At 35.9% G+C, this 27,111-nt stretch overlaps 3 protein-coding genes across 3 annotated transcripts; all 3 read left to right on the top strand.

Annotated features, from left to right (window-relative positions):
• The first annotated feature begins 2,736 nt into the window (after positions 1 to 2,736).
• Positions 2,737 to 4,097, top strand: LOC114826600 (zinc finger protein 10). The gene has a single exon (XM_029107213.2). The coding sequence runs from the start codon at positions 2,766 to 2,768 to the stop codon at positions 3,762 to 3,764; it is 999 nt and encodes a 332-aa protein (XP_028963046.1). The 5' UTR covers positions 2,737 to 2,765; the 3' UTR covers positions 3,765 to 4,097.
• A 9,892-nt stretch (positions 4,098 to 13,989) lies between these two features.
• On the top strand, positions 13,990 to 15,256 carry LOC114826601 (zinc finger protein 10-like). Its single transcript, XM_029107217.2, has one exon. The coding sequence runs from the start codon at positions 14,019 to 14,021 to the stop codon at positions 15,018 to 15,020; it is 1,002 nt and encodes a 333-aa protein (XP_028963050.1). The 5' UTR covers positions 13,990 to 14,018; the 3' UTR covers positions 15,021 to 15,256.
• Positions 15,257 to 18,712: 3,456 nt separating this feature from the next.
• On the top strand, positions 18,713 to 21,900 carry LOC114824442 (tropinone reductase homolog At5g06060-like). The gene is made up of 5 exons (XM_029101466.2): positions 18,713 to 19,004; positions 19,156 to 19,363; positions 19,560 to 19,776; positions 19,894 to 20,000; positions 21,542 to 21,900. Exons 1-5 carry the CDS (start codon positions 18,808 to 18,810, stop codon positions 21,734 to 21,736), a joined length of 924 nt encoding a protein of 307 aa, XP_028957299.2. The 5' UTR covers positions 18,713 to 18,807; the 3' UTR covers positions 21,737 to 21,900.
• Positions 21,901 to 27,111: the final 5,211 nt, after the last annotated feature.

Below are 27,111 nucleotides of genomic sequence, written 5' to 3' on the forward strand. Positions count from 1 at the left end.
TAATTGCCAGCTACGTATCCTGCAAGAACCTTGCACCTGAACATAAGGCTTTAGTAAATAACATAGAGTCCATTAAAGTTCCAACTCAAGTGGAGGAAGCTCTAAAAGATCCAAAGTGGGTGAAAGCAAAGGATGAAGAAATGATGGCTTTACAAAAAAATAAAACCTAGGAAGTAGTGAAACTACCTAACGGGAAGAAGCCGGTTGGATGTCGTTGGGTGTTTAGAATTAAATATAGGGTTGACGGATCCATAGATAGATACAAAGCAAAGTTGGTAGCGAAAAGGTATACTCAAACGTATGGTGTAGACTATCATGAGACTTTCTCTCCAGTAGCAAAGATGAATACAATACGTGTTCTTATTTCTTTAGCTGTAAACATGAATTGGCCACTAAAACAATTCGAAGTGAAGAATCATGGAAGTTTGGAGGAAGAAGTATATATGGTTTTTCCTTATGGATATGATGTAGGTAGGAAGATGGGGGTTTGTCGATTGCATAAGTCACTTTATGGACTTAAGCAGTCACCTCGTGCATGGTTTGACAGGTTCACTCAAGCCATGAAGAATAATGGATATTGTCAGAGTCATTCCGACCATACGTTGTTTGTGAAACGTAAATTGAATAAAGAAATTGCTTTGATTATCTATGTAGATGACGTGATTATTACAGGGGATGATTCTGATGAAATATTAAACCTTGTGGTAGAATTCAAAATGAAGAACTTGGGAGACTTAAAATATTTTTTGGGAGTTGAAGTTGCCCGTTCATCCAGAGGTATTTTCTTATCTCAGTGTAAATATGTGTTGGATTTGTTAAAGGAAAGTGGTAGACACTCCTATTGTTGAGAAACATTATCTGGGCATATATTTGGATCAAGTACCGGTTGATAAAGGCAGATATCAGAGACTTGTAGGAATACTGATTTATTTGGCTCATACTCATCCTGACATTGCCTATGCCTTAAGTGTTGTGAGTCAGTTTATGCACTCACCAAGTGCAGAACATATGGCCACGATCATGCGTATTTTAGCATATTTGAAGTCTGCACCGGGAAAAGGAATATTATATGGGAGACACAGACATATGAGAATTGAAGGTTTTACTGATGCAGATTGGGTTGGTGATGTAACTGATAGGCAATCGACATCTGGATACTTTACTTTTGTTGGAGGTAATTTAGTTACGTGGTGTAGTAAGAAACAGAAAGTGGTCTCACGATCGTCAGCTGAAACGGAGTACAGAGGTATGGGGCAAGGAATTTATGAGATTCTTTGGTTGCGTAAGCTTTTATGGGGACTTAGGTTCAAACTAAAGGATACTATGAAGTTATATTGTGATAACAAGTACGCAAGAGATATATCGGACAATCCGGTACAACATGATAAGACGAAGCATGTGGACACATACATTTTATCAAGGAAAAACTCGAAAGAAAAATTGTATCTTTTCTGTTTGTGACTTCGAATGAGCAACTTGCAAATGTCTTCACTCATGCAGTCACTCATCAAGTTGGGCATGTGTGATATATATGCATCAACTTGAGGGGGAGTGTTAGCGTAAGTCATAAAAAGTAGGGTAAATTACATAGTAGCCCCTCATGTTTGAGGTCTATTACAATCTCATACAACATCTTTACAACATTTCACTTTCATACCTCACGTTCTATTTTATTTCAAAATAATACCTCTGTTACATTTTCCATCCATTGATCCGTTAAGTGCTGACGTAGCTATCACATTTATGCCACGTGGCTGCCAAATGTGTGCCACGTGGCAAAAAAAAATTTTAATTTTTTTTTGAAAAAACCTTAATCTTCTAAATAAAAAAAAAGGTTAGAAAATCCAAATCTCATCACCCCATACCTTAGCCTTTAAGGAAAGAAGAAGAAGAAGAAGAAGAACCAAGAACTTGGAACCATGATCATCTTCCATCCGTTGTGCGCATCCATCCTCCACCTCCTCCTCTACACCCATCTCCACCTCATCCGCGCACCCATCATCCCATCTTCTGCTCCCTCAACCCGAGCCCAACCTACAACCCAGAAAGAAGGAAGAAAAAAAAAACCCAGCGCACCCACCCCTTCCTTAAATCCACACTCATTGGAGAAGACGGGATCTGGGTTGCAAGGAAAGGGGGATGGGTTTTTTTTTTTTCTTTTCTTTTCTAGGTTGCAAGTAGTGGGTGCGGAGGATGAGGTGGATGATGGGTGCACGGTGGGTTTGGGGAAGATAGGAGGGGGAAGAAAGGGGTGGGTTGCAAGGAAGGGGGGGTCGGGGAAGATGAAGATGCGTGTTTATATATATGTATATATATATATATATTTTTTTTTTTTTGCCTCTCCTCTTCTTCTGGGTTGCGGGTTCAGCTTTTGTTTTTGGTTTTTTTTTTTTAATTTAGAAGATTCAGGTTAAAACAAATTAAAAAATTATTATTTTTTGCCACTTAGCATACATTTGACAGCCACGTGGCACAAATATAACAGTTATGTCAGCACTTAACAGATGAAGATAACGCCGGTCTATCATATTAAAGCTCTATTGCCCACATTGTACTATTTAAATTTATAAAATTATTGTTATCGATCACTTAAGTTATAAGTTTGGTCCACGGATCAGAATTTATTATTTAAGTTATTCTCCCTTAGTTATATATTTCAACTCATGGTCTCATATATACCTCTACTTTAGTCTTATAAGGCTCTCTCTCTCTCTCTCTCTCTCTCTCTCTCTCTGTTGCTCTTTTTGGTGGGCTAACTGTTGTGGATGGAACAAGTTCAGTGCTGGGGGTGGCTAAACAGCAGGAAAGAGAAGATCTTCAACTCACCATCATCGTCATCGATGAACTCATCAACACTCATGAGTGGTAGCTCATCAACATGGGAAGAGAAGGCTTTCGCTGAAGATGCGGCAGGGCATGGTCCTCTTGGTGGTTGCATATGGCCTCCAATATCTTACTCTTGCAGTTTTTGTATGAGAGAGTTCAGGTCAGCTCAAGCCCTAGGCGGTCACATGAATGTCCACAGGAGAGACAGAGCTAGACTTAAGCAATGCCTTAACCATAATACTACTGTCACTACACATGATCCTCATCATGTCCCACACCATTATCATATCCATGATGCACATGATCATCATTATGTTCCACATCAACATCATATCCACGATACACATGACCATCATCATCATCAACATCATCAGCCTATAGCCTCCACAGTTCACAATCTTGACCCTAATAACATCTCGTCAATATCATATCCATTTTCTTCACCTTCTTCTTCTAGGGTTCCCTCGTCTGCAGATAATTTACTTGCTATTCAAAAGGAGAATTCAGGTACTGAAGAACCAACTTTTTTTCTCTCTCCTCCTTTTTCATCTACTACTGCTGCTACTGTAGCTCCATCTTGGTCATCAGATAATTCAAAACCCGATGACCAATTGGAAAAGGAGAATATGATCAGGGAAGATGACTCCGTATCACTTCTAGGTAATTATGATCATGGTGATCACTATAATGTCGAAACCGATTTGTCGATGGGCTTGAATATCTCGGTTGTTAGCAGAAGTAGATCACAAGGAGGGTCTTGTGGGGAAGAAGCAAGCATGAGTTGTAAGAGGCCTAAGACTACAACTAATGCAGCTATTTCTTCATCATTTCCATTTTCTCTGCAATCAGAAATAGAGGTAACTGGAGCACTTGTGGCAAGCTCCATGGAAGATTTGGATCTCGAGCTCAGGCTTGGTGACCCTCCAAAGGTGAAATGAAAGTATAGTTGGCCTGGCCAATTGGCATGCAGTTGTATTATTGGCTAGCTAATCATCTTGATCATATTAATTGTTGCAATGCTTTTTTTTTTTTTTTTTAGGAGAGAATTAGAAGAAACTGATCACTTTCAATTTCCTTTTTCCTTCATCTTTTTCCATCTCTTTCTTGGCAAACCCTTAATTAAGGATTCAAACTGTGCACATATTAATTGAATTCAAGATAAATTGATTGCACTTTATTTTCTTAACTATCTGCCTTGTCAATCAAATATTCATTTTCCAGTTCTGATCAATGGAGGGTTTTCAGCGTATTAGTTTCTGCTATATATTGATGTGACGATACCATGTTATGCTTGAAACTGGAAGTTAAATGGCAGAGAGCACACTGAAAAAGGTACAGTAGAAGTTAGAATTTTATATCTCTTGATGTGCCAGGGAAGATATGATGATTAAAAAAACCTTAATCTTCTAAATTAAATAAAAAGGTTAGAAAATCCAAATCTCATCACCCTACCCCCCACCCCCATACCTGAGCCTTAAGGAAAGAAGAAGAATAAGAAGAAGAACCAGGAACTTGGAACCATGATCATCTTCCATCCGTCTTGTGCATCCATCCTCCATCTCCTCCTTTGCACCCATCTCCACCTTCTTTGCGCACCCATCTTCGCATCTTCGGCTCCCCCAACCCGAGCCCAACCTGCAACCCAGAAAGAAGGAAGAAAAAAAAAAAACCCAACGCACCCACCCCCGCCTTAAATCCACACTCATTGGGGAAGACGGGATCTGGGTTGCAAGGAAAGGGAGATGGGTTTTTTTTTTTCTTTTCTTTTCTGGGTTGCAGGTAATGGGTGCGGAGGATGAGATGGAGGATGGGTGCACGGTGGGTTTGGGGAAGACAAGAGGGGGAAGAAAGGGGTGGGTTGCAAGGAAGGGAGAGTCGAGAAAGATGAAGATGCGTGTTTATATATATATATATATATATATATATTTTTTTTTTTTTTTGCCTCTCCTCTTCTTCTTCTTTTGGGTTGCGGATTCAACTTTTGTTTTTGGTTATTTTTTTTTTAATTTAGAAGATTCAAGTTTTAAAAAAAAATTAAATTTTTTTTTTACCACGTGACATACATTTGGCAGCCACGTGACACAAATGTGGCAACCACGTCAGCACTTAACAGATTAATAGATGAAAAAAGTAACGGATGTATTATTTTGAAATAAAATAGAACGTGAGATATGAAAGTGAAATGTTTTAAAGATGTTGTATGAAGTTGTAATAGACCTCAAACCTGAGAAGTTATTATGTAATTTACCCTAAAGAGTAAGTAAAGATTATGTAGATATTATAGGGGTTTTCTTTTAGGAAGGTTAGAGATTGTGTCCTTTTATGTTTCCTTGTGTAATTAGGACTAGATGCATATATAATAAGGAAAACTAATGAAAATGGTTTGAAAACTTTGAATTTTAATGATAGGGACAAAATAAAGGGTAAAGTGAATAGTATCATGATTGACTTTTTAGTGTAAAAATATAATTTTTCGTTAAATTTAACAGTACCGGGAGCTTTTCGTTAAAACTCCCTATATAATATACTCGTGAAATAATAGATGAATAATTCCTACCGTATAATTCAACTGTTTTACTTCTTGGATTTGATAGATTGACTTCATTGGTTCCGATTGTTTCTTGTTGTATTTATCCTTCTTGGCTTAAGTCAAAGAATCAAAAAGCATTCTGTTCGTATTGACCGTCGTTGTTCCACAGTGGAACAGTTACACAGTACCAGCCCAAAGGTTGGACAATTTAGAAGTACTACGATCAAACAGGACATTTGACCATTCAATAACCTATTATTTAAGAGAAGTTTAACGAAAAATACATGGTACTGTTCACTTTAACAAAAAATCATATTTTTACACGAAAAAATCAATTCTGGTACTATTCACTTTACACTTTATTTTGTCCTTATCATTAAAACTCAAAGTTTTCAAACTTTTTTCATTAGTTTTCTTATTATTTTATCTAATCTTAGATTTATATATATACACACATACACGTGTTAATTAAATAACTCAATATTATGATCTCGTGATATTTTTTTACATTTGTAAGTGAGAACAAAAATTTTAAGTTCAAATCTTATAAATATAGAATTTGATATCAATTTATTATCGCATTTCTTAATATAAATAATTGTAAAAATATACATTCAAGGGATTAGTCTGGTAAAAAACGAAAAAAAGTTTCAAACTGTCAGCTCGAGTTTGGAACTCTCTCACAGATACATTCCACCAATTGCATGAACTACATAAAAAGGGCGTTTAGTACGTCATCGACGTGTGATAAGATAGTTTTCATGTTCATGTGTGTGTACATATATTTGACATTTGTACATATGTATTAACTAAAACAGTGCTTACTCCACCGAATACGTTAATTTATTTGGTCATTAGGGTGGCAGGTGGCCTCATGCACTGGCTTGTCAACTTTTAATTCTAGTCCCATAATAAAATATAGAATAGAAAACTCCATCTGTCGTTTGGCAATTAGCTTAACCCTGTGAATGCATGGGGCAAGGCATCCGATACTTCTGGGCAAAGTGAGAGATAAAATTTAGAAAAATTAATTAAAATAACTTGAAAATTTTGAATTTAACCGATAACAATAAAATAAAAGGTAAAACGAATAGTATCATAATTAACTTTTTAGTGTAAAAATATGATTTTTTTCTTAAAATAAATAGTACTGAGAGCATTTCGTTAAAGTTCTTATAAAATTTTGGGTACCAAAAATATAATCACTGGTATATTTTAGGGAACTTTAACGAAAAACACCCGGTATTGTTCACTTTAATGAAAAACCATATTTTTACACTAAAAAGTCAATCCTGGTACTATTCACTTTACCTTTTATTTTGTCCTTATCATTAAAACTCAAAGTTTTCAAGCCATTTTCATTAATTTTCCTTATATTTTATGATCACGTGTTACATATAAAGTTGGATATTACATCTCACTTCTGTGATATATTAACAAAAATTATATTTATGTTACTATGTATTATTTTTAAGTAAAATAATAACTTTTTATGTGGTTGTGTAAAACTTTTTTTGCACTGAGGATATATCTTTAATATTGGAAAACCAAAAGTCCAATTTGGGATTACAAGGCTTCACTACACTAAAAATAAGTAGACTAAAAAGCCCTTGAAAAAAAAAAACCAAAGTTGATTAAAAAATAAGAGTAACGATAGGAAGAGTAAATTTATAGACTAAGTTTTGTAAACTAAATGATATGAAAATTGACAATTAGATTATTGCTTGGATAATGTTAGGGAGACAAATTTTTAAACCAAATTTTGTAAACTAAATGATGTGTTTGTGATGATTGTATTATTACTCAAATGTTGATTAACGTGCCTATTTCCTATTGTTGACACATCATTTGGTTTACAAATTTGATCTGAATGACGCATTACTTGGTTTGTAAATTTTATCTATAAATTTAGTCTCCTAACATTATCCGAAAAATAATGTAATAAGCGTAGCATTACTAAAAAAATCGACGTGCTGAACCCCTCAATCGGACTACGACCAAAAGTGTGTGGTAATAAGGTAATATTTTTTAAAACGTCCCGCAATTCATGCATGCGACTTAATTAATTTTTTTTTGTACATTTTACTACTTTTGTTAACTTGGTCTTTCCATATATATATATGATCATATACGTGCTACGGCTAGACATATATATGCAGCTTAACTTTAGTCATTTGCACCTAGCTAGCTGGGTTAACTGCCGCATATTTTAAAGAATATTGACAACTGATCACGCTATCAGAAGATAACTAATTTTATCAATTTTATAAGAGAATTATTATTGACACTCCAAAAATTTCATTTTACAATCCAAACTTTTTATATTTGGACAGAAAAATACACTTGTGAGGAATGTAGAATGAGATTTTTGGAGTGTCAATAATACTTCCCTTTTATAATTATATAAGTAATCCGTAAATTGACCTTTTAAACTTTTTCTTCAAACCCAGTTCACCAAGAACAAATTTAATTAATGGATATTTTAATATTAACTTAGACAACGAAAATATATTTTGTTGATGCACAAAACCGGAGGTCTTGGGACAACGTAAATCCGACCGTAAATCTGCAAGAAAGTAAAGAACACAAAATATATCGTGGTTCACCCCAATGTTTGGGCTACATCCACACTGATATATTTCTCTTCTCTGTATGAATGTATGGATTACAAGTGTGAGGGGGAGAAAGAGAGAGTTTGAGAGAGCCTCTGTTTAGGGGATGTGAGTCCTAAGGTTTATGAGGGTGAGAAGTCCCTTTTATAGATTAAGGGCTCCTCACTTATTACATATTTGCCCCTACATAATTACATTTGAGTCCTCCGAGTATTTATACGAAGTCTAAATACGGAGGTCCTAAGTATGATACAAACATATTCAAACGCTTGTCTTAATCTTCTATCAAGATTATTTGATGTAATACATAGTTCTGTATAATAAAGTAATAAATATTATTATTTATGTTCAACAAAAAATGTCATATTACATATTGACTAGCTAACTTGGCGTGATATGGAGGAAAATTACGAAGATTCTGCACAGAAGAAGAAGTTGAAATGATCAAATCAAGACTGGGTCTTTCAAATGAACAAGCATCACCATGTGGAATTTATGAAAATGATACTTTCACCACCATTAAATTTATGTGCCCATAAACCTTGATCCAACATGTGACTTTGGGTTAGATGAGGAGCTACTGGAGCTACTACGAGTAGCGTTCCTCTAGGGTTGTGTTCTTTCATGTAAAACACAAAAGAAAACAAAAGGAAGACGACATGAAAATTTGAGTTGTATAGTATTGTATGCATCTTAATTAAGGGGCTTATTTGAGATTAAGAGAATTGTTATTGACACTCCAAAAAATTTATTTTTTTACTTCAAATTTTTTATAAGTAGAAAGAAAATACACTTGTGAGGAGTACTTAACGAAATTTTTAGAATGCTAATAATAATCCAAAGATAAACTGTAATTATATACAAAACAACATATATGATGTGAAGTGATAGTAATCTCTAACTAGGTAGTAAGTTAATACATTGTTATATCATCTCCAAAGGAGATGCCAAATCTTAGGTGGAATGCCCACTAAGCACTTTTGACAACAAATATTGCTCTAACTGAACAGTCTTTTAGCTGACCTGGAATGGCAGCCAAGCCTCAGAGTATCTCCAAAGGAGATGTCAAAATGTCCAAATCAGCAATAACAGTAAAAAAAGACAGTTGCAATGTTTTCCAACCGAGAAGCCAAATATGATGTGGCATGACATGGAATAGCAGCTCTCCCCTTGCTGTCAAATTTGACAACAGCGTCAAATATTTTTTTTATTAATTTTTTTATCAGTTTTGCATCTTTTAATCAGGACGAGATAGAAATAGAGGTCGTGGAGGTGTTGTACGAGATGAAGAGGCAGAAGCAAGAAATTACAGCCACCGATTCGATTAAGTTCGAATCCAGAGAAACCAATAACAAATTTACCAGCGACGCCAAATCGAGAGTTTCGTCGCCGATCTCGAACTCGCCTTGTGTGGTTCCTCAGCAGACGTTGCCCTTCCCTCAGAATTCTTGCTTCTTCATCACTTCCATGTCCGCCGCTGATGGGTATTATAAGCTCACTGAGCTCTCGGTTTTGTTCATTTCTTTCTGGGTACCCCAAATGCTCTGTTTGGTTGCTGAGAGACTGAGAAAAGGGATTGAATTAGTTTTTCGGTGAGCAAACAAAGCTAGGTTCTTTGTGTTTTTATGGTGTGATGAAAATTTAGTGTCTTGGTTTGAATCTGCAGCACCTAAGAGGAAAAGACCGCGATCCATGAAGTATGAAGATGAGAACCCATCAATTTTTGCAGTTCAAAACAGTCCCATTTTATCTATGGCCAAAGTGGTGGCTGATCAACCTTCAAAGGTTGAGACCCAGAAAATAATAGTTTAATAAAATAAAAAGAAAATAAAATAGTGTAATAAAATGATATTTAATTTGGCATACTAGGTGGACAGCAAAATTTTGAAAGATGTCAAAATGACACATAGGCTTTCAAATTCAAATTTTTTGTTTAAAATTTGACATCTCCTTCGGAGATGCTCTCAGGCGTCAATTTTGACGCTGCCTTCATTTCTACTTTATTGTTTTTTTAATTTGTGAGGCCCGTAATCCACAAGATAAAGCTTTAAAAATGATTTTATTGTTTATTTTATTTTAAAGTGGGCCATATATGATATTAAAATAATAACTAACATACCGGTTAGGTCTTTCCTCACCTCTGGTCGCATTCTCAAGTAGTTAAATTATACGGATCTGGATCCTCTCCTGAGCTAATGGAGAGGATCCTCCTGATCAAGTGTTATGAGCCGTTGGATTTTCATCTAACGGCTATAATTATTATAACTTTAAAAGGACCCACCTGTTTTTAGCCGTTGGATGAAAATCCAATGGTCCACAACAATTGGTCAGGACCCACCTGTTTTTAGCCGTTGGATGAAAATCCAACGGTCCACAACAATTGGTCAGGAGGATCCTCTCCATTAGCTCAGGAGAGGATCCAAATCCAAATTATACCGCTGTCTCTTTAATTCCTAAGGTCCTTGAGCCGACAAACATGACCCAACTACGCCCTATAGCGTTTTTCAATGTTCTCTACAAAATAGGGGCCAAAGTCATTGTGAATCGCCTAAAAGGTCTGATTGATGCTATTATTTCGACTAAACATGGGGCTTTTCTTCCAGGAAGATTGATTTCCGACAATTCCCTTATAGCCTCTGAATTGGGTCACTATCTTCATAATCTTCGACGAGGTAAACAGGGGTATTTAGCCTTGAAGCTTGATATGAGTAAGGCATACGATCGTGTGGTGTGGAGCTTTCTCAAGAGAATTATGTTGCAACTCGACCTTGACCTGCACTGGACTGTGTTAATTATGAGCTTTGTTAGTTCGGTCACTTACTCTTTTTTGGTTAATGGTGAAGTTACAGGTTATAAAGCTTCAACTCATAGTATTAGGTAGGGGGATCACCTATCCCCTTATTTATTCCTCCTTTGTGTGGAATGCCTTACTAGTTTGTTTGCTCATTATGAACGGCTTAGCTTTATTCATAGGGCTTTTATCTGCCGTGGGACGCCTAGCATTTCTCATGTTCTATTTGCCGACAATAGCTTCCTATTTATGAGAGCATCTTTTAAGGAGTGTTGGTTCTTAAAGAAAGTTTTGCATCTCTATGAGGAGGCTTTGGGACAGTGTATAAACTTTCAAAAGTTGCAATGTCGTTTTCGCCAAATATTAGCTGCGTATATTGGGGTTATGCGTGTGGATGTGTAGGATCGTTATCTTGGCTTGCCTATTGTGCTTGGGAGAAATCACTTTGAACGGTTTTCTTATATTAAGGATCATCTTTGGAAAAAAGTTGAAATGATGGAAAGAGAAATTACTGAGCGCTGCGGGCAAAGAGATTCTTATTAAGGTTGTAGGGCAGTCTTTGCCTATTTACTCGATGAACTGCTTCTTCTTTCCGAAGACCTTCTGTGAGGATCTCCAGCGCATACTTAGCCGGTTCTGGTAGGGGGATGGTGAAGATTTTCATCACATCCATTGGATGTCATGGGAAAATATGTGCCGACCCAAGGAGGAGGATGGTCTTGGCTTCAGTTCATTATATGATTTCAACCTTGTTCTCCTTGCTAAATAAGGGTGGAGGTTGATTCAAAACCCAGATTCTTTGGCGTCTCAGTTATTAAAGGCTAAGTACTTCACTTATCACTCTTTCTGGCAATCATCTCTTAGGTCATCTCTTTTTGTGTGTTGGCGGGGTATCTTTGAAGCTAGATCGATCCTTGAAAAAGGTCTCGCTGGCGGATTGGGAATGGTACCTCAGAGATGACCATTTTTCATGGCAGTTTGCGCTACTGCTTATGATTATACATGGCATTTGGCGTGCTAGAAATGCCTTGCTTTGGGAGAATAAAGTGGCGAACCCGCCCTTAGTCTCTCATATTTCAAGTTATAACTGTTGGAGTTTATTAAAGCTAGGCCCGGTCCTGTTTCACGTCCCCTGCAGGTGCTGACACGTTGGAGTCTCCTTCTAGCTGGATGAGTGAAAGTCAATGTTGATGGTTCTTTCCTTTCTGGTCGAATGTAGGCAGTGTATAAGATGTATTTCGTGACGAAGTTGGTAGCTATGCTGGAGCTTTTGTTCGCCAAATACCTTCTGCATCATGCTCCACTATGGTAAAGTTTCTAGCAGTTCGTGAGGGAATTTGTTGGGAAGTGGAAAGGAATTTGGATCACATTATTGTGGAATGTGACTCGTTGTAGGTAGTTCAAGTTGTTGGTAGCCGATTCCAGGGGTCTTCTCCTATGGATCTTTTGGTGGATGACATTCGTGCTAGTTCGCAAACCTTTGTGGAATCTCAGGTTTGTTATGTGCGCCATTCTGCGAATGTTGCAACACATGGTATGGCCAAATTGGCTATGTCTTTTCCTATTGAGTTTTGTTGGTTTGAGGAGCCTCCGGATCCTATTGTGGAGGCCCTCGTTGATGTTGTTTGAATTCTGTTGATTCAATAAAAGCTATCGTCTCTCTTCAAAAAAAAAAAAAAAAAACATACCGGTAGGAATATAAAGAAATTTGACATCATGCTTCAAAATGCCACATCAATCATTAATTAAGAATTTGATAGAAAAAATTGACATACCCATTAAAGATGCTCTTAATTAGGTATTTGGTGCAGCCGTACCGTTTTACCTCATAGCTTACGCTTAGCGTTAATTACTATACCATGTTACAATGATGGTAAGTTATCATGATAAACATGTATTTATATAGTAATTATGAGATAAAATTTGCTAAAAGTGGTTGACAAGTCAATCTTCTCCTAAACAATTGTCTGGATAACTTCCTATGCGCTATGAAAAGGACTAAATGATTAGGACAATTTGCACTGAAAACCATTAATTTTCAAATTAATTAACTACATATCTCATCGAACTAACAAGAGATCCAAGAAAGGGCACCAGGTGGACCATGTTAACTATATCATCGAGATATACATAATTATATATGTTATATCAATTTCTCCCTCACTTCACAGGTCTTTGTCTTGTCTGTGGAACTCTCTTTCTCCTCATGGATTGGTCTCCCTTCCCCATATTCTTCTAGTCTCCTTACGAATTGGTCTCCTTACTGCAAATGCATGGCTCTTATCCTACATATTCTTCTAGTCTCAAAATTAAATGGTTCCCATAGAGCCATCATGCTCTTCTTCTTTTTCCTTTCTTTTTCAAAGAATAATAAATCCCGATTGGTTGATGGGTATAAAGTATAAACTTGGAGTGAAATTTCATTTCTATATTAACAGTTTCATACTTTGATCAAAGAATATTTATGGCACAGATACAATGTCATGTGCAAATATCTCTATATAACATTGTGTCATTGACATGAACTGTCATGGTGTAGGAAGCTGTTATCTCAATCCAAATTAATTTGGTGCATGTCTAGCTACCTATAGGTAGGTTGCATATAGCTTAGGCATTTCATTTCGATCATTATTTGCGAATATTTCTATTGTTTTCCTCTTTATACATATCAGTTATCAATTATCGACAGTGTCTTCATGGTGTTTTCATGCATGTGGATCAAAGAAAATGCATGATAGTTGCTCCTAATTAATTGGGACCCTCTATAAATTTCCAAGATTATACTAGAAACAAGGACTGTGGTAGCAAAAGAGCTAAAAACCAAAAGAGTAGCTTCATTGCTAGAGCCAAAATAGAGGAAATTAGGAAACGCACAGCTTAAAGCTAATACCAAGACCCTTTCAGCTGACCTCTTTCTCTTACTCATATGTTCTTGAGTTCCCACCATCGTCATCTTTACAAATGAGACCAAAATGAGAGAGAGAGAGGAGATTTAAACTATGATATTCGGTGCGAAGGTAACGCCGGTCTATCATATATATTAAAGCTCTATTGCCCACATTGTACTATTTAAATTTATAAAATTATTGCTATCGATCACTTAAGTTATAAGTTTGGTTCACGGATCAGAATTTATTATTTAAGTTATTCTCCCTTAGTTATATATTTCAACTCATGGTCTCATAAATACCTCTACTTTAGTCTTATAATCTCTCTCTCTCTCTCTCTGTTGCTCTTTTTGGTGGGCTAACTGTTGTGGATGGAACAAGTTCAGTGCTGGGGGGGGCTAAACAGCAGGAAAGAGAAGATCTTCAACTCACCATCATCGTCATCGATGAACTCATCAGCATTCATGAGTGGTAGCTCATCAACATGGGAAGAGAAGGCTTTTGCTGAAGATGCGGCAGGGCATGGTCCTCTTGGTGGTTGCATATGGCCTCCAAGATCTTACTCTTGCAGTTTTTGTATGAGAGAGTTCAGGTCAGCTCAAGCCCTAGGCGGTCACATGAATGTCCACAGGAGAGACAGAGCTAAACTTAAGCAATGCCTTAACCATAATACTACCGCCACTACACATGATCCTCATCATGTCCCACACCATTATAATATCCATGATGCACATGATCATCATCATGTTCCACATCAACATCATATCCATTATACACATGACCATCATCATCATCATCAACATCATCAGCCTATAGCTTCCACAGTTCACAATATTGACCCTAATAACATCTCGTCAATATCATATCCATTTTCTTCACCTTCTTCTTCTAGGGTTCCCTCGTCTGCAGCTAATTTACTAGCTGCTCAAAAGGAGAATTCAGGTACTGAAGAACCAGCTTTTTTTTTCTCTCCTCCTTTTTCATCTACTACTGCTGCTACTGTAGCTCCATCTTGGTCATCAGATAATTCAAAACCCGATGACCAATTGGAAAAGGAGAATATGATCAGGGAAGATGACTCCGTATCACTTCTAGGTAATTATGATCATGGTGATTACTATAATGTCGAAACCGATTTGTCGATGGGCTTGAATATCTCGGTTGTTAGCAGAAGTAGATCACAAGGAGGGTCTTGTGGGGAAGAAGCAAGCATGAGTTGTAAGAGGCCTAAGACTACAACTAATGCAGCTATTTCTTCATCATTTCCATTTTCTCTGCAATCAGAAATAGAGGTAGCTGGAGCACTTGTGGCAAGCTCCATGGAAGATTTGGATCTCGAGCTCAGGCTTGGTGACCCTCCAAAGGTGAAATGAAAGTATAGTTGGCCTGGCCAATTGGCATGCAGTTGTATTATTGGCTAGCTAATCATCTTGATCATATTAATTGTTGCAATGCTTTTTTTTTTTTTTTTTTAGGAGAGAATTAGAAGAAACTGATCACTTTCAATTTCCTTTTTCCTTCATCTTTTTCCATCTCTTTCTTGGCAAACCCTTAATTAAGGATTCAAACTGTGCACATATTAATTGAATTCAAGATAAATTGATTGCACTTTATTTTCTTAACTATCTGCCTTGTCAATCAAATATTCATTTTCCAGTTCTGATCAATGGAGGGTTTTCAGCGTATTAGTTTCTGCTATATATTGATGTGACGATACCATGTTATGCTTGAAACTGGAAGTTAAATGGCAGAGAGCACACTGAAAAAGGTACAGTAGAAGTTAGAATTTTATATCTCTTGATGTGCCAGGGAAGATATGATGATTAAGTAGTGTTGCATTAGGGTTTATGAGAGGTGTGATATATATTCCATTCCACATGTTAGATAGCTAGATAGATGGAGGTCCAAAGACATAAAACTCCCATCAATTTTTTCAGATCTACTAGGTACCTGTTCAGGTTGTAAGCAGAAATTCAAACAAATACACAGTAGTTACCATTAGTTGACTGCCAGTTCTCAGACTACTTGAATCATGAGAGAGGGAGGGAGGGAGGAGGTTTCTTTGTGCTTGTTTTTATGTTTATTTCATTTGTTTCTTACCCTTCTGCCAAAGAGAGGTGGAAACTAGGGAACTTTTAACTGTATCTATGAAGTTGTAAATTGTTGAAAGGACTGACTAGTAACTGACATCAAAAGTCATTTCAGCTACAATATCCCAAAGTACTGAGAGAGTTCAGAGATCAATTAATAACACATTATAGTATAGGGGTGTGATATCACAACATCATTTTTTACTTCTCACATATCCTTCTAATTTTCGGCCGTCGGATCAAATGAATTGAAGAAGATCAACGGACAGAAATTAACAAAGGGTATGTGAGAAGTAAAAAGGGATGTGTGGATAACACATCCCATAATATATAATCAACATGAAATCAAGTCAAATCCCTTCTTAATAAATTCTAAGATTTTAAGAAGCACTTCTATGGAATATGGATCTGTTGATCTCTTGTGTAATTCTATGCTCCATCATTCTCTCTAATCCTCCAAATAGTCCACCAACCCAGGGGAATCAAATTCGATTAAATAATGTAATCCACAAATTAAGAGCAACCATTAATTAATCCGGGCACAGAGAGAAACAAATAATCCATTGTTTTTACTTTTGGAACCATTCTAGCTACATGTTGAAACCCTCAACGACCAATCAGCAACCCTAGATAGAAAAAAGAGCATAAGAATGGAAGGCAACTTTCATGACATGGTTACACTGCTATCAATGATATTGTGTCATGTGGAAGGAAAAAATTCATACATGACCAGTGGTGGATCAATGATTTGAACACTAGGGGGTTCATGTGCTAAATACAAGTTTTTTAGATAGGAACAAAAATTAGTTAATCACTTGATGGGATTGTTGTGCACATGTCAACAGATATTGGCATATGCCAAAACAATCTGATAAGTGATATAGAGAGAGAATTTGTGAGTGTTGTCAATGTAATACATTACATCAAATATTTAATAGGCACAAAATGAGCTCATACCAACCATTCGAAGGGTCCACGAAAGACTTTCACATATATATTTTCCGGACTCGCTGGTCCTAGGACCACCATGGTCTCTATTTCCAGCCGCCCCTTACATGACACCATATATCATTGGCACAAAACGTTACAGTGACAGTGTAATTGTGCCATAAAAGTCTTCTCCTAATAAGTTCTCAAAATTAATGTCAAATTTTCAAAACCCTATATAGACGAGACCCCTATCTGGTTATAGTAGTGCAGCAACCCTAGAATATATATTACAATGGTCTCTTCCTGCAGAATACACGGAGATTCCTTCTAGGGTTTAATGTGTGTTTTTTTCCAACGTTTTCTTTATAAGGTAAAGCGATGATGAAACATCGCTTTTGACTTAATGCACTTTCAGATGATCTCTTCTCTCTGGAGGGAATTTATGTTACCCCAACAATATTTTTACCACTTTTGGGTGATGGACGTGTGAAAAATGAGAAAGACTTTTTACTTTTACATATATGTGCATGCTTTCATCACACACACATGAACATTTACATGAGCAGGAATTTGGAGGTGGGTAAAAAGGGTAAATAGATATGGAGTTTTCCTTTGGTTTGGTTGAGGAACCTGTTTCTGTGTAAGGAGGGAGGATGGAGGATGGAGGGAGGGAGGGAGGGAGGGTTTGAAAAGGTAACGATATTATTTGGGGCAGTGTCTGGTCTGGCAGTTCAAGTAGTTTCGTTGGTCTGGTTCTACTTTTTACCAGTTATCGAGGTCTGCAAATGCTATTGAGAGTGAGGTTAATTTAAGGTGCAGTTGTAGAGCCAGAAAAGCACATGGATATATGAACTCTCTCTCTCTCTCTCTCTCTCTCTCTCTCTGTTTATTTCTTTCACTAAAGAGGAAATTTTTACAAGGGAATGAGGAGATATTGTAGTACTCCTCAGCTTTAAGTGAGCTTTTGACAAATTGCTTGTGGCTTTTGGTGGGTTACTTGGTTTTGGGTGCTTTTTATGTGATTTTAATATTGTTGTATGCGATGCATATCCGTATTTGAATGATTAAACTGAGACTGTTCAACCCTAATCATGCAATACCTATCCGTCCAATATATTGGTGCAGCTTATGCACCAAAGTATTGTAGTATTTTCGCTTTTGCATTAAAAAAAAAAGCGTGTAAATTGAGCTTCTTTATTGGAATGCATTAGTGTTTGAACAGTTTTATTTTTTTTTTAACAACAATATTATCTACTTTAAGGAGGATGCGATGGGTTTAACCTCACAATGGGCTAATAATAATGTGGTTCAAATTCGACTTTTGTAAGAATCAAATCTAAACCCATTCACTTACAAGTAAAAATGAATACCACTAGACCGCAAAGCTTTGTAGCGTTTTAGCTTTTGCACGTAAATTAACGAGCATGCAAAAAGGGCCTCTGTATGCCAAGGCATCCGAACCAACTGCAGTTAGTGAAGGAAAATCTTGTTTGGGCCAAGAAGCCCAAAACTTGAACTGTGTATGAGGCCCAAGTAATTCATGGTAATGGGCTGGCCAGAATAGTACTAAGATTGGAAGATTGGGGAATCAAACACCTGGCCTCGTGTATGGGAAATATTTTTAACTACTTAAAAAAGAAAAGTGGCACAAATCGAACATTTAAATAGGGGTGGGTGCAGTTTTATTCGGTTTGTTTTTTTGCTGAAAACCAAACCCAATTTATTGTTCGGTTAGACTTTTTCGGTTTGATATTTTTTTCTTTTCAACTTTTTTTCTTTTTAACTTAGAAATTGGAGAGAAGATGAAGAGAAAAAAAATCTAGAGGATCTCGGTATATTTGGGCTTAAAGTTGAAATTAAACTAATAATTTATTTGAAATTGAGCTTGAAAATCAAATACTTAACATAAATAAATAAATAAAATACTAATTTATATGTGTTCAATTCTGTTCAATTTGATTTTTGAACCAACAAAACTGAAACCAAACCAATAGTTTCAGTTCAATTTGATTATATTAGCATTAATTCCCTTTTCAATTGGTTCTGTATTTGGTTTTCCGAGCTCATCTCTAAATTTGAATGCTAAATTTTCTCGATAAATTTAATCTACCTAATATTATTCGGTGAAAAAAAAAAGCTAATGGAAACTTTAGTTTGGTACGTCTCTTCTGTAGTATTGGAGGCGCTGCCTCTTTGGCAACTTGCGATAAGTTTACAGTTCACTGAAGTTTGCTTGCAAACCGCGAAAATGGCCAAGGCAGAGAGCAATTACCCAAACGCCAGATGGTCTCTCCACGGCGGGGCTGCCCTCGTCACCGGCGGAACTCGTGGAATTGGGTCTCTCTCTATTTCACGCACACTTTATCTTACAAAGTTCTTCAATTGGTCTCGTGGGTTTCTTAATATCTTAAAGAACATTAATAAAAACTGAATTTTTCGTTGAAATTAATTGTTTGGGATTTGATTTTTCGGTCCTGTTTGAATTCAGGTACGCTTTGGTGGAGGAGCTAGCTGGGTTCGGCGCGGCGGTGCACACCTGTTCTCGAAACGAAGCAGAACTCTCCAAGTGCTTAGAGCAATGGAAGGCTAAGGGCTTTTCAGTCACTGGGTCAATCTGCGATGTTTCTTCCAAAACCGAGAGAGAAAAGCTCATCGAGCAAGTCGCTTCCACTTTCAATGGCAAGCTCAACATACTTGTAAGCTTCCCTTTCACCCTGTGTCTGTGTGATTTGCTCTCTAGCTGTTTGTATAAATGCCCCAAAGAAGAAAAGAAAACTTTTTGATATTTCAGTGGATGAGTAGAAATGGTTTGTGGTTGTGACTTCGATTCGAGTCTCGAATTAAATAGGCGTCTTTTCGTAGAATTTCTTTGAATTTTGTTATGGGATTTAGGTAAACAATGTTGGGACTAACATCAGGAAGCCAACAACTGAGTACACTTCTGAAGAATATTCATCACTCATGGCTACCAACTTAGAATCTACATACCATCTTTCCCAACTTGCACATCCTCTTTTGAAAGCATCTGGGCGAGGAAGCATTGTGTTTGTATCCTCTGTTGCCGGGCTGGCCAGTATAGCTTCCGGGTCCATTTATGGAGCAAGTAAAGGTGAGTCATTGCTCTGTTTTGGTGTCTTTCTTTGCCGCATCTTATGGATTATATTCGATTGAGAGCGAAGGAGAAAGCTAAGTCTTGTTGGTATTGTCACCAATTTTCTGTTTTCAGCTGCAATCAATCAGCTTACGAAAAATCTGGCTTGTGAGTGGGCGAAAGACAATATCAGGAGCAATGCTGTCTGCCCTTGGTACACTAGAACCTCACTTGTGGAACATGTAATTCTCCTTCCTTGCCATGGCCATTTAGGTGCTACACATATAATCCAATATTTATTTATTACAACTTTTCGTGTATGCGCTTTAAAGAAGTATTACCATTTTCATACCATGTCTGTTCACCTTGAAATGCACTGGAATCCTTAGACTTATTTTTTCACCCTATAATGCAAATTACATTGATTGTGAGTAAGTTAGTTCTATTTTCTCGGGTTATTATGTATTAGGATAGGGAGTTGTATGAGTTCCATGGTTACAAATGTAATCATATATAATGGATAATGTCCAAATATTTTCTGAAAATGTAGATACAAGAGATATCGATGTGCATGTACATGATGTTCAACTTAGAATAGTGGCAAGAGATTATCTGATAGCATGTACGAGGATTCAGTTCAGCTTATAAGACTATGAACAATATCTCAGGATGTATAAAGGTATGATTTAGTAGACCCTTCTGTGGGGCTTCAGCCCGTATCCCACTCACCCATCTCTTTCAAAACCTACCATGCTTTTCTTGCAAATGATATTTGATAAGTACTAAATTTAGTGAGACAAGTTTCTGAGGGATTTATGCAGGCATGTGCCAAAGGTTTTAAACTTCTGATGAATCGAGTCTTTTTGGTCTGACTGATGAATTTGTAGTTAATCACGGATACGCCAGGTCCCCTGGATACTACTAATTCAGAAATAGTAGTCTGCATTATACGCGTGATTACGAAGTATTCAAATCTTTAGGGTATGAATGCAAAAACCTTTGTTCATAATCATGTAAACGCCTTTAAGCAGCTTAAGTTTATGTTGAGTTCGTCATCTACTATAATATCAATCAACATCAATGACTACCAATTTCCAGTAGTATTTCTTTCGACAGCATCTTTTAATCTTCCTGTATACTCAACTTGTTTGAGAATAGTTTTTGCAGCATATCCTTAAAACTGACTCGCAATTTCTTTGTCTCACGGAGAATAACTCTTTTCCTTTTCATACGTATGCGTTTACTTTGCGAGGAATGAGTATTTTTAACACCATGGATTCTCCTCGCAATGGTTCTGTTGCATTCCTGGTAGTCTTTTATCATCATACTGAAGCATCGTCATCTTGTTTGCCTTTACCTTTTACACCTCACATTCCCAGGAATCAAGTACTGAAACCTTAATTAGTTTTGTGTCCCACCATACAAGTGAAAACGAATGATCATTTCACTGGATCAAGCTGAGGTTCTTATTCTCAAGTTTAGTACACATCCAACATTACGAATCTCTTACTGTGATATATTAGATATTGCACAATAAGAACGGGTCGGCTAATGAGTTAGGATTAGGACAGGTCCAAGATTCGATTTTCTGGAATGTAACTGAAGAAAGAGAACTTTAGTCATTGCATTGAGGTTGATTGAGTACATTTTATGCTCATGTAAGATTGGATCTGCTGTGCAATTGGAATGTTTCATGAGTTGGCTTTTGTTTCAAGTTTTCAAATTTAGGGTTGATAATTAATCTCTATTTGTCGATGTATTTAACAGAGTTTTGTGGTTTCAGTTGCTGGATAACAAGGAGTTTTTGGAAGAGATAACGGCGCGAACTCCGCTTGAGCGCGTTGCAGAGCCGGAGGAGGTGTCATCTCTGGTGGCGTTCCTTTGCCTGCCCGCCGCATCGTACATCACCGGGCAGATTATTTCTGTTGATGGAGGAATGACTGTAAACAGTTTCAACCCTACTAGGCGGCCATTTTGATCCTCTTGTCTCTCACATTCTTACCATGCTTCCCTTGGTTTTGCACATTTTTTTTATGAACGGATTTGTGCTACTCACTCGTACTGTTGCACTGGAATCCCTGGGAAAAACAATTTATAATTATGGACAAACATTGGAATAAAATTGGTGCAATTTCGAGGAAACGCTTTAAAATAATCATCATGCGCTCCTTTTTTTTCTAATTTTATTATTAACGAGCCGAATGATTATGATGAAGTGTAAATAACAAACTCTGCCAGTAAATTTGTGATTAGCAAAACCTAGACCTTTTAAAATGAAAAGATATTAATACTTTCGAAGCTGTCCATCTGTTTCTTTCAACGCGGATAAAATTTAAATATGGCCCTTCTTGCATTTGGTTTAAAACGAATCTAGCGAGTTATCTAATTCTTCAGAAGCTCTAATGAAATGCGAGCGTCCTTCAAGTTGAGTTCTCTAAGTTTGTCTCACGTTTTTCTTGTACTCTTTGTTTGGCGCTTTCATACGTTCAATCTACAAGTTAAAGTTGCTTATAGCTCATATTTCTCTGGACCTTACTTAGTGTTTGTACGATACTCATCAATTTCGAAAATACCGAGTATTCCAACTTCATACCTTCAGCAACTACTGCGGCGTTCATGCTGAGCCACCTTACCAAAGCACATGAGTTCCTCTCTAATCAAAAGATCAATCACCGCATGATATAGGTTAACATCATAATGAAGCACTTAAAGTCCTACATCATCAAGAGACCAATCACCACATGATAAATATTAACATCAGAATGGAGCACTTAGAGTCCCACATCGAACATGGACGCAAGCAGGAAAATCTCCTCAACTATAAAACATATCATACCATTAATCTCTTAAGGACATTATTTTACTTAAATCATATTATTAGAATTCACTAATGATGATTATGCTCAAATCTATGTATCATGTACACTCTATCTTATTAATGAGAGCTTCTCTACTATCGTGTCCGTTCATTGTACATTGTACGATAAACTGACACAATTAAAAGATCTCTAAGTTCCTTACAAAGAGGATCATATTAGCTTGAACGTAACTCAACTTAAAATTAACTATCCACATCTTGTGCTTACTTCCCTATCTACGGACACTCTATCATTGAAATTAGACCCTATGATCTGTTTGTTTGGTGAGAAAACGTAGAGAAAATAAAAGGTGGTAATAATGGCGCCACATGGAAAACGAAAATATCTGAGGGTTTGCACAGACAACTGTACAGAAAGATGACAACGTCGCGAGATATTTTCTGGTGAAAGGAAACCTAACTTACCAGGAAAGCAGCGCGTCATTTCCAAGTTCCCCATCTGAATTTCAAACCGGAAGCAGTGACGTGGGGGACTGGATCTGCGGGTTTGTACGTGTCAACCGTGATCAACGGTTCAACGTTGAAGCCGCAACGCAAGCCTCCACGTCTCCGAATCCGTCGAAGCTTTTCGATGCCTTCTCTTCTCTTCCTTCCACCTTCTGCAATGTCGTGTGTGTGTTGGGAATTACCAATTTCCAATACGTGTTGCCTTCTTGATGCATGTTGGGTTTCTGTAGGGATTTTTATATTATTTTTTTTGCTCTTTGTTCGATTGCTGAATAAAGAGATATTATTAGTAAATATTTTTTTTTAGTCAACATTATCTGTGAAATTAATATAACTCTTTACTTTGATGTATAAAATTTAAAATGTATAGAATTGGTCTTTAACATTGTTTACACAAATTATTTTAATCTTTTCGTGAAAAATATCTACTAAATAAGAATCATTTCTATCGATTTCAAATAGAATTATACTTATCTCGAACATCATTTTAGCTTAAAATGTCAATTAGTAATATTGTATGAACCAATCCAACCTAACTATCTTTCATGGAGCAGTGGGCTAAATATTATAATGGATATGGATAAGAAATAATGTAATTCAAAATCGTTTGTGGTAAGAATTAAATATAAAAATTTTCACTTACAAGTAAGAGAAATACTACTAGATTGCTGTAGTATTAAGTACCAACTTTAATTTCTTTTTATTTTATTTTGAATGATTAATAAATGTTTTTCCGCATTTTTATGATTATTTTTGTTTCAAAAATATTTATTATAACTATCAAAAGATAAATAATAATAATAAATAATAATTTAAACTAGACATATTGAATAAAAAAATTAAAAATAAAAATTAAAGTAAAATATAAGCCTTCAAATTTAAATTTGTATTTATTGAACTCTCAAAAAGAATGGTCTTATATATTCAAAATTTATTCCACACAGACTGACTAGTTGATTGAAGATATTCAAGTCAGTTTGAGAGGCCTTGATTCTTTCAAGGTCTGCCACATCCGTCGATCCGTCAATGTTGCTAGTCAAGCTAGCCTTGGCTTCAAATTTTAATTTTTGTTGGTTTGAAACACCTTCGAATTTAATTCAGAATATCCTTATTGAAAATTGTTCATTTTCTTGAATTATTAAAAAAAAATCACTATCGTTTTTTTCAAAAAAATAAAAAATAATAATAATAAATGGTATTCGTTACACAATGGGTGAAGTAAACCGTGGTCAGAGGAGGACGTTGAGGTTGAGTCAGTTAGGGTAGTGATTTTTTAATGTGACCGTTACACGAGATGGTACATTACGTGTATCTATACAAATAGTGTGATATGTGTGTTAAAAGGTTAATAACTTAAAAATTAAAAAATTTCACCATTTACATAGAAACACGTGGTATACCATCCGTGTTCCCATCGTAACTAAAAATTTCTCTGGTTAGGGACAGTGACTGACCTTTTATGCCATTGACGTGGCACTTCATCCCACTGGTGGGTCACCACATGTGGGGACTGGGGACTTGTTGCTTGACAGCCCATACCCTTTACGTGGCAGGTGGTCACCGGTTGTTTCCACTTTCCATGAATGCCAATGCTATTAAGCTATGCTCACCTTTTTTATACGGGCACTTCCATTTTTTATTTTCTATATAAATGCATGTAATTGAAATTCCCAAAAAGCTGTTTGGTCATTCATATGTAACTCATGAAAATACAAGCAAATAAGATGTCATATTTTAAAACATGTAACTCAAATTTGACAGTCTGTGACATTTTAATATGTTTTAAAAAATTTCTTTCAACCCAATATATCAAATTTTAAGTATAAAATAAAATTTCATATTTATTTTCTTTGCATTGATAATGAAAAGAAACAAAATAAAAGGAATACAAATATTTTAAACATTGCATTCAAAATTAATGAAAGGAAATGAAAAGATAATGCTTTAAAATAACAAAACATTTAATAATTAATTAAAAAATATTTGAAGCTGCTGACAAACTTTTTTTGCTGCCATTCCACATCATGATACATATTAGCATTTTGGTTGGAAAACACTAGTGTTGACTTTTTTTTTTCTTTTTTTTTTTGTTATTGTTGGTGTGTTTTGACATCTTCTTTGTAGATGTTCTAAGGAGCCTCTCTTAAAGTGAAACTTTATATGAACTCTATAATACCTAACAGGTTAATGTTAATTCTCATCAAACATTATAAAACATTGTGTCAAAACATGAGGTGTCACCGCTTTCACACTCTCAAACATAGAAGCTAAATGTATATATCCTAGAATAATACTATATTTCAATTTCTTTTTATAGACTCTTTTCACAAAATTGTGTAGACATCCCATTATTGGGAAGGTTATTCTTGATAAAGGTTTTCACATATAAACTTCGAGCATGAAATAGAAAACAGAACATAAAGTGTATGATTTATGTAAATTGATTACAACAAGTTCGATCAATTATCGTTTGTATTTTTTTGTGATTTATCGCGAAATTTTGAGAGGGTATATAGAGCTTTGGCTTTGGTGTTCACATTATTACCTTTATTAATCCTTATTGATCATTCCCATTGTATGCGAACTTCGTTGTTAATGTGATCCTAGGAGGATGCAACGACCTTTCTTTTACTCGACAATTGGATTTATGTTGTTATAATTGCAGGCAGTCAAGGCGCGGCAGAACTATGTAACGAAGGCAATAGTTACAGAGATTGTAGCTTCCCTATAGTTTTGCTATTTGGTGTTTTATGTGTCATGAGCAAAACTAATTTTGAGTTTTTTTGTGTTTTATAGTCTATTTTTCTGTGTGCTTATTTGGTATTAGACCTTAACGTAATGCTTGTTTTATTTTCGTTGGTAATATATTTACTTTTGTAAAAATAAAAAATAAAATTATTCTTTTTATAAATTGATAAATAGAAAAAAAAAATTTAACCAAAATATTGAATAGGGATCGTGTCATTCTCAAAAGTAATATCGTGTGGGATACAAAACCAAACACTTGAATGTCGTATTCTCACAGGCCCGCCACGTGGTTGTATATAGAAGCAACCATTAAAATAAAGAATTTTATCTTTTCCAAATTCGTTTCCTTGCTCATTTTTATTTTAAGTCAAAATAATATTTTGTGTTGATTTTTTTATACAAAGAAAAAAAAGAAGAGAAAAGTGAGAGAGAGAAGAGGATGGTAGAGAGAATTTCTAGGGGAGGTGGTCCTACTAATGTAGTAAATAATGAAATATATTTTTAACCATATTATATATATTAAGAGTGTAAAAAAATGGGTATCTTTTTTTTACCAGTGAAGATGAATATCACTGTAGAGTAGTACCAATTGGCTAAGGAACAATTTTTTATTTTTTTTGGACAAATGATATCTATACTAAGAAAGAGAGTAGTCTAAAGTTCATAATGTGCTAACAATGTGATTCAAATTAGAATCAAACTGAAAGACCTCTTATTACAATTGAAGATATATATCATTAGACTGTAGTACCATATGACAAAAAGAACATATATATATATATATATATATTTATTTATTGAAACAAACGATATTATCTACAAAAAGTACTACGTGGCAACTAAGGAACAAATTTTTTAAGCACACTATGCTTCACAAGAATTATCAATAATGTGGTTCAAATTTTGTTTGGCTAGAATAGAACATAAAATCATTTACTTACAAATGAAGAATATCGTCAGACTATAATCCTAAGTAATAATAAACAAATATGTAAATTATAGAAAAAAGAGGGGTCGGTTGTCCAAAAGGCCACATGCGTGTCAAAAAAAAAGGACACCGCCTATACCTACCGTGTCACCCCAAAAGTAGGCCACGTACAATATTGAAAAGGCCAAAGCACGTGTCCAAATCGAGGGATAGTGGAGATGAGATGGACGGTAGATGGGCTCTCTAGTGTTCAGTAGTTCGACGTCATACCAACTGGACAGTGTCCGAACCTGCCCGAGATGGTGATGGGCAAGCTGCCCTTGATTAGGAGTGGTGGCCCCCAGGTGAAATT

The sequence above is a fragment of the Malus domestica genome, chromosome 01 (assembly GCF_042453785.1).
Source record: "Malus domestica chromosome 01, GDT2T_hap1".
NCBI classification, from domain to species: Eukaryota; Viridiplantae; Streptophyta; class Magnoliopsida; order Rosales; family Rosaceae; genus Malus; species Malus domestica.

What these genes read in the sequence shown, in the direction of transcription:
- LOC114824442 (XM_029101466.2), top strand. Translation starts at nt 18,808, where the DNA reads ATGGAAACTTTAGTTTGGTACGTCTCTTCTGTAGTATTGGAGGCGCTG. An exon ending in GGCGGAACTCGTGGAATTGG is followed by an intron (nt 19,005 to 19,155) that starts GTCTCTCTCTAT and finishes GTTTGAATTCAG; the next exon opens with GTACGCTTTGGTGGAGGAGC. An exon ending in ATGGCAAGCTCAACATACTT is followed by an intron (nt 19,364 to 19,559) that starts GTAAGCTTCCCT and finishes TATGGGATTTAG; the next exon opens with GTAAACAATGTTGGGACTAA.
- LOC114826601 (XM_029107217.2), top strand. Translation starts at nt 14,019, where the DNA reads ATGGAACAAGTTCAGTGCTGGGGGGGGCTAAACAGCAGGAAAGAGAAG.
- LOC114826600 (XM_029107213.2), top strand. Translation starts at nt 2,766, where the DNA reads ATGGAACAAGTTCAGTGCTGGGGGTGGCTAAACAGCAGGAAAGAGAAG.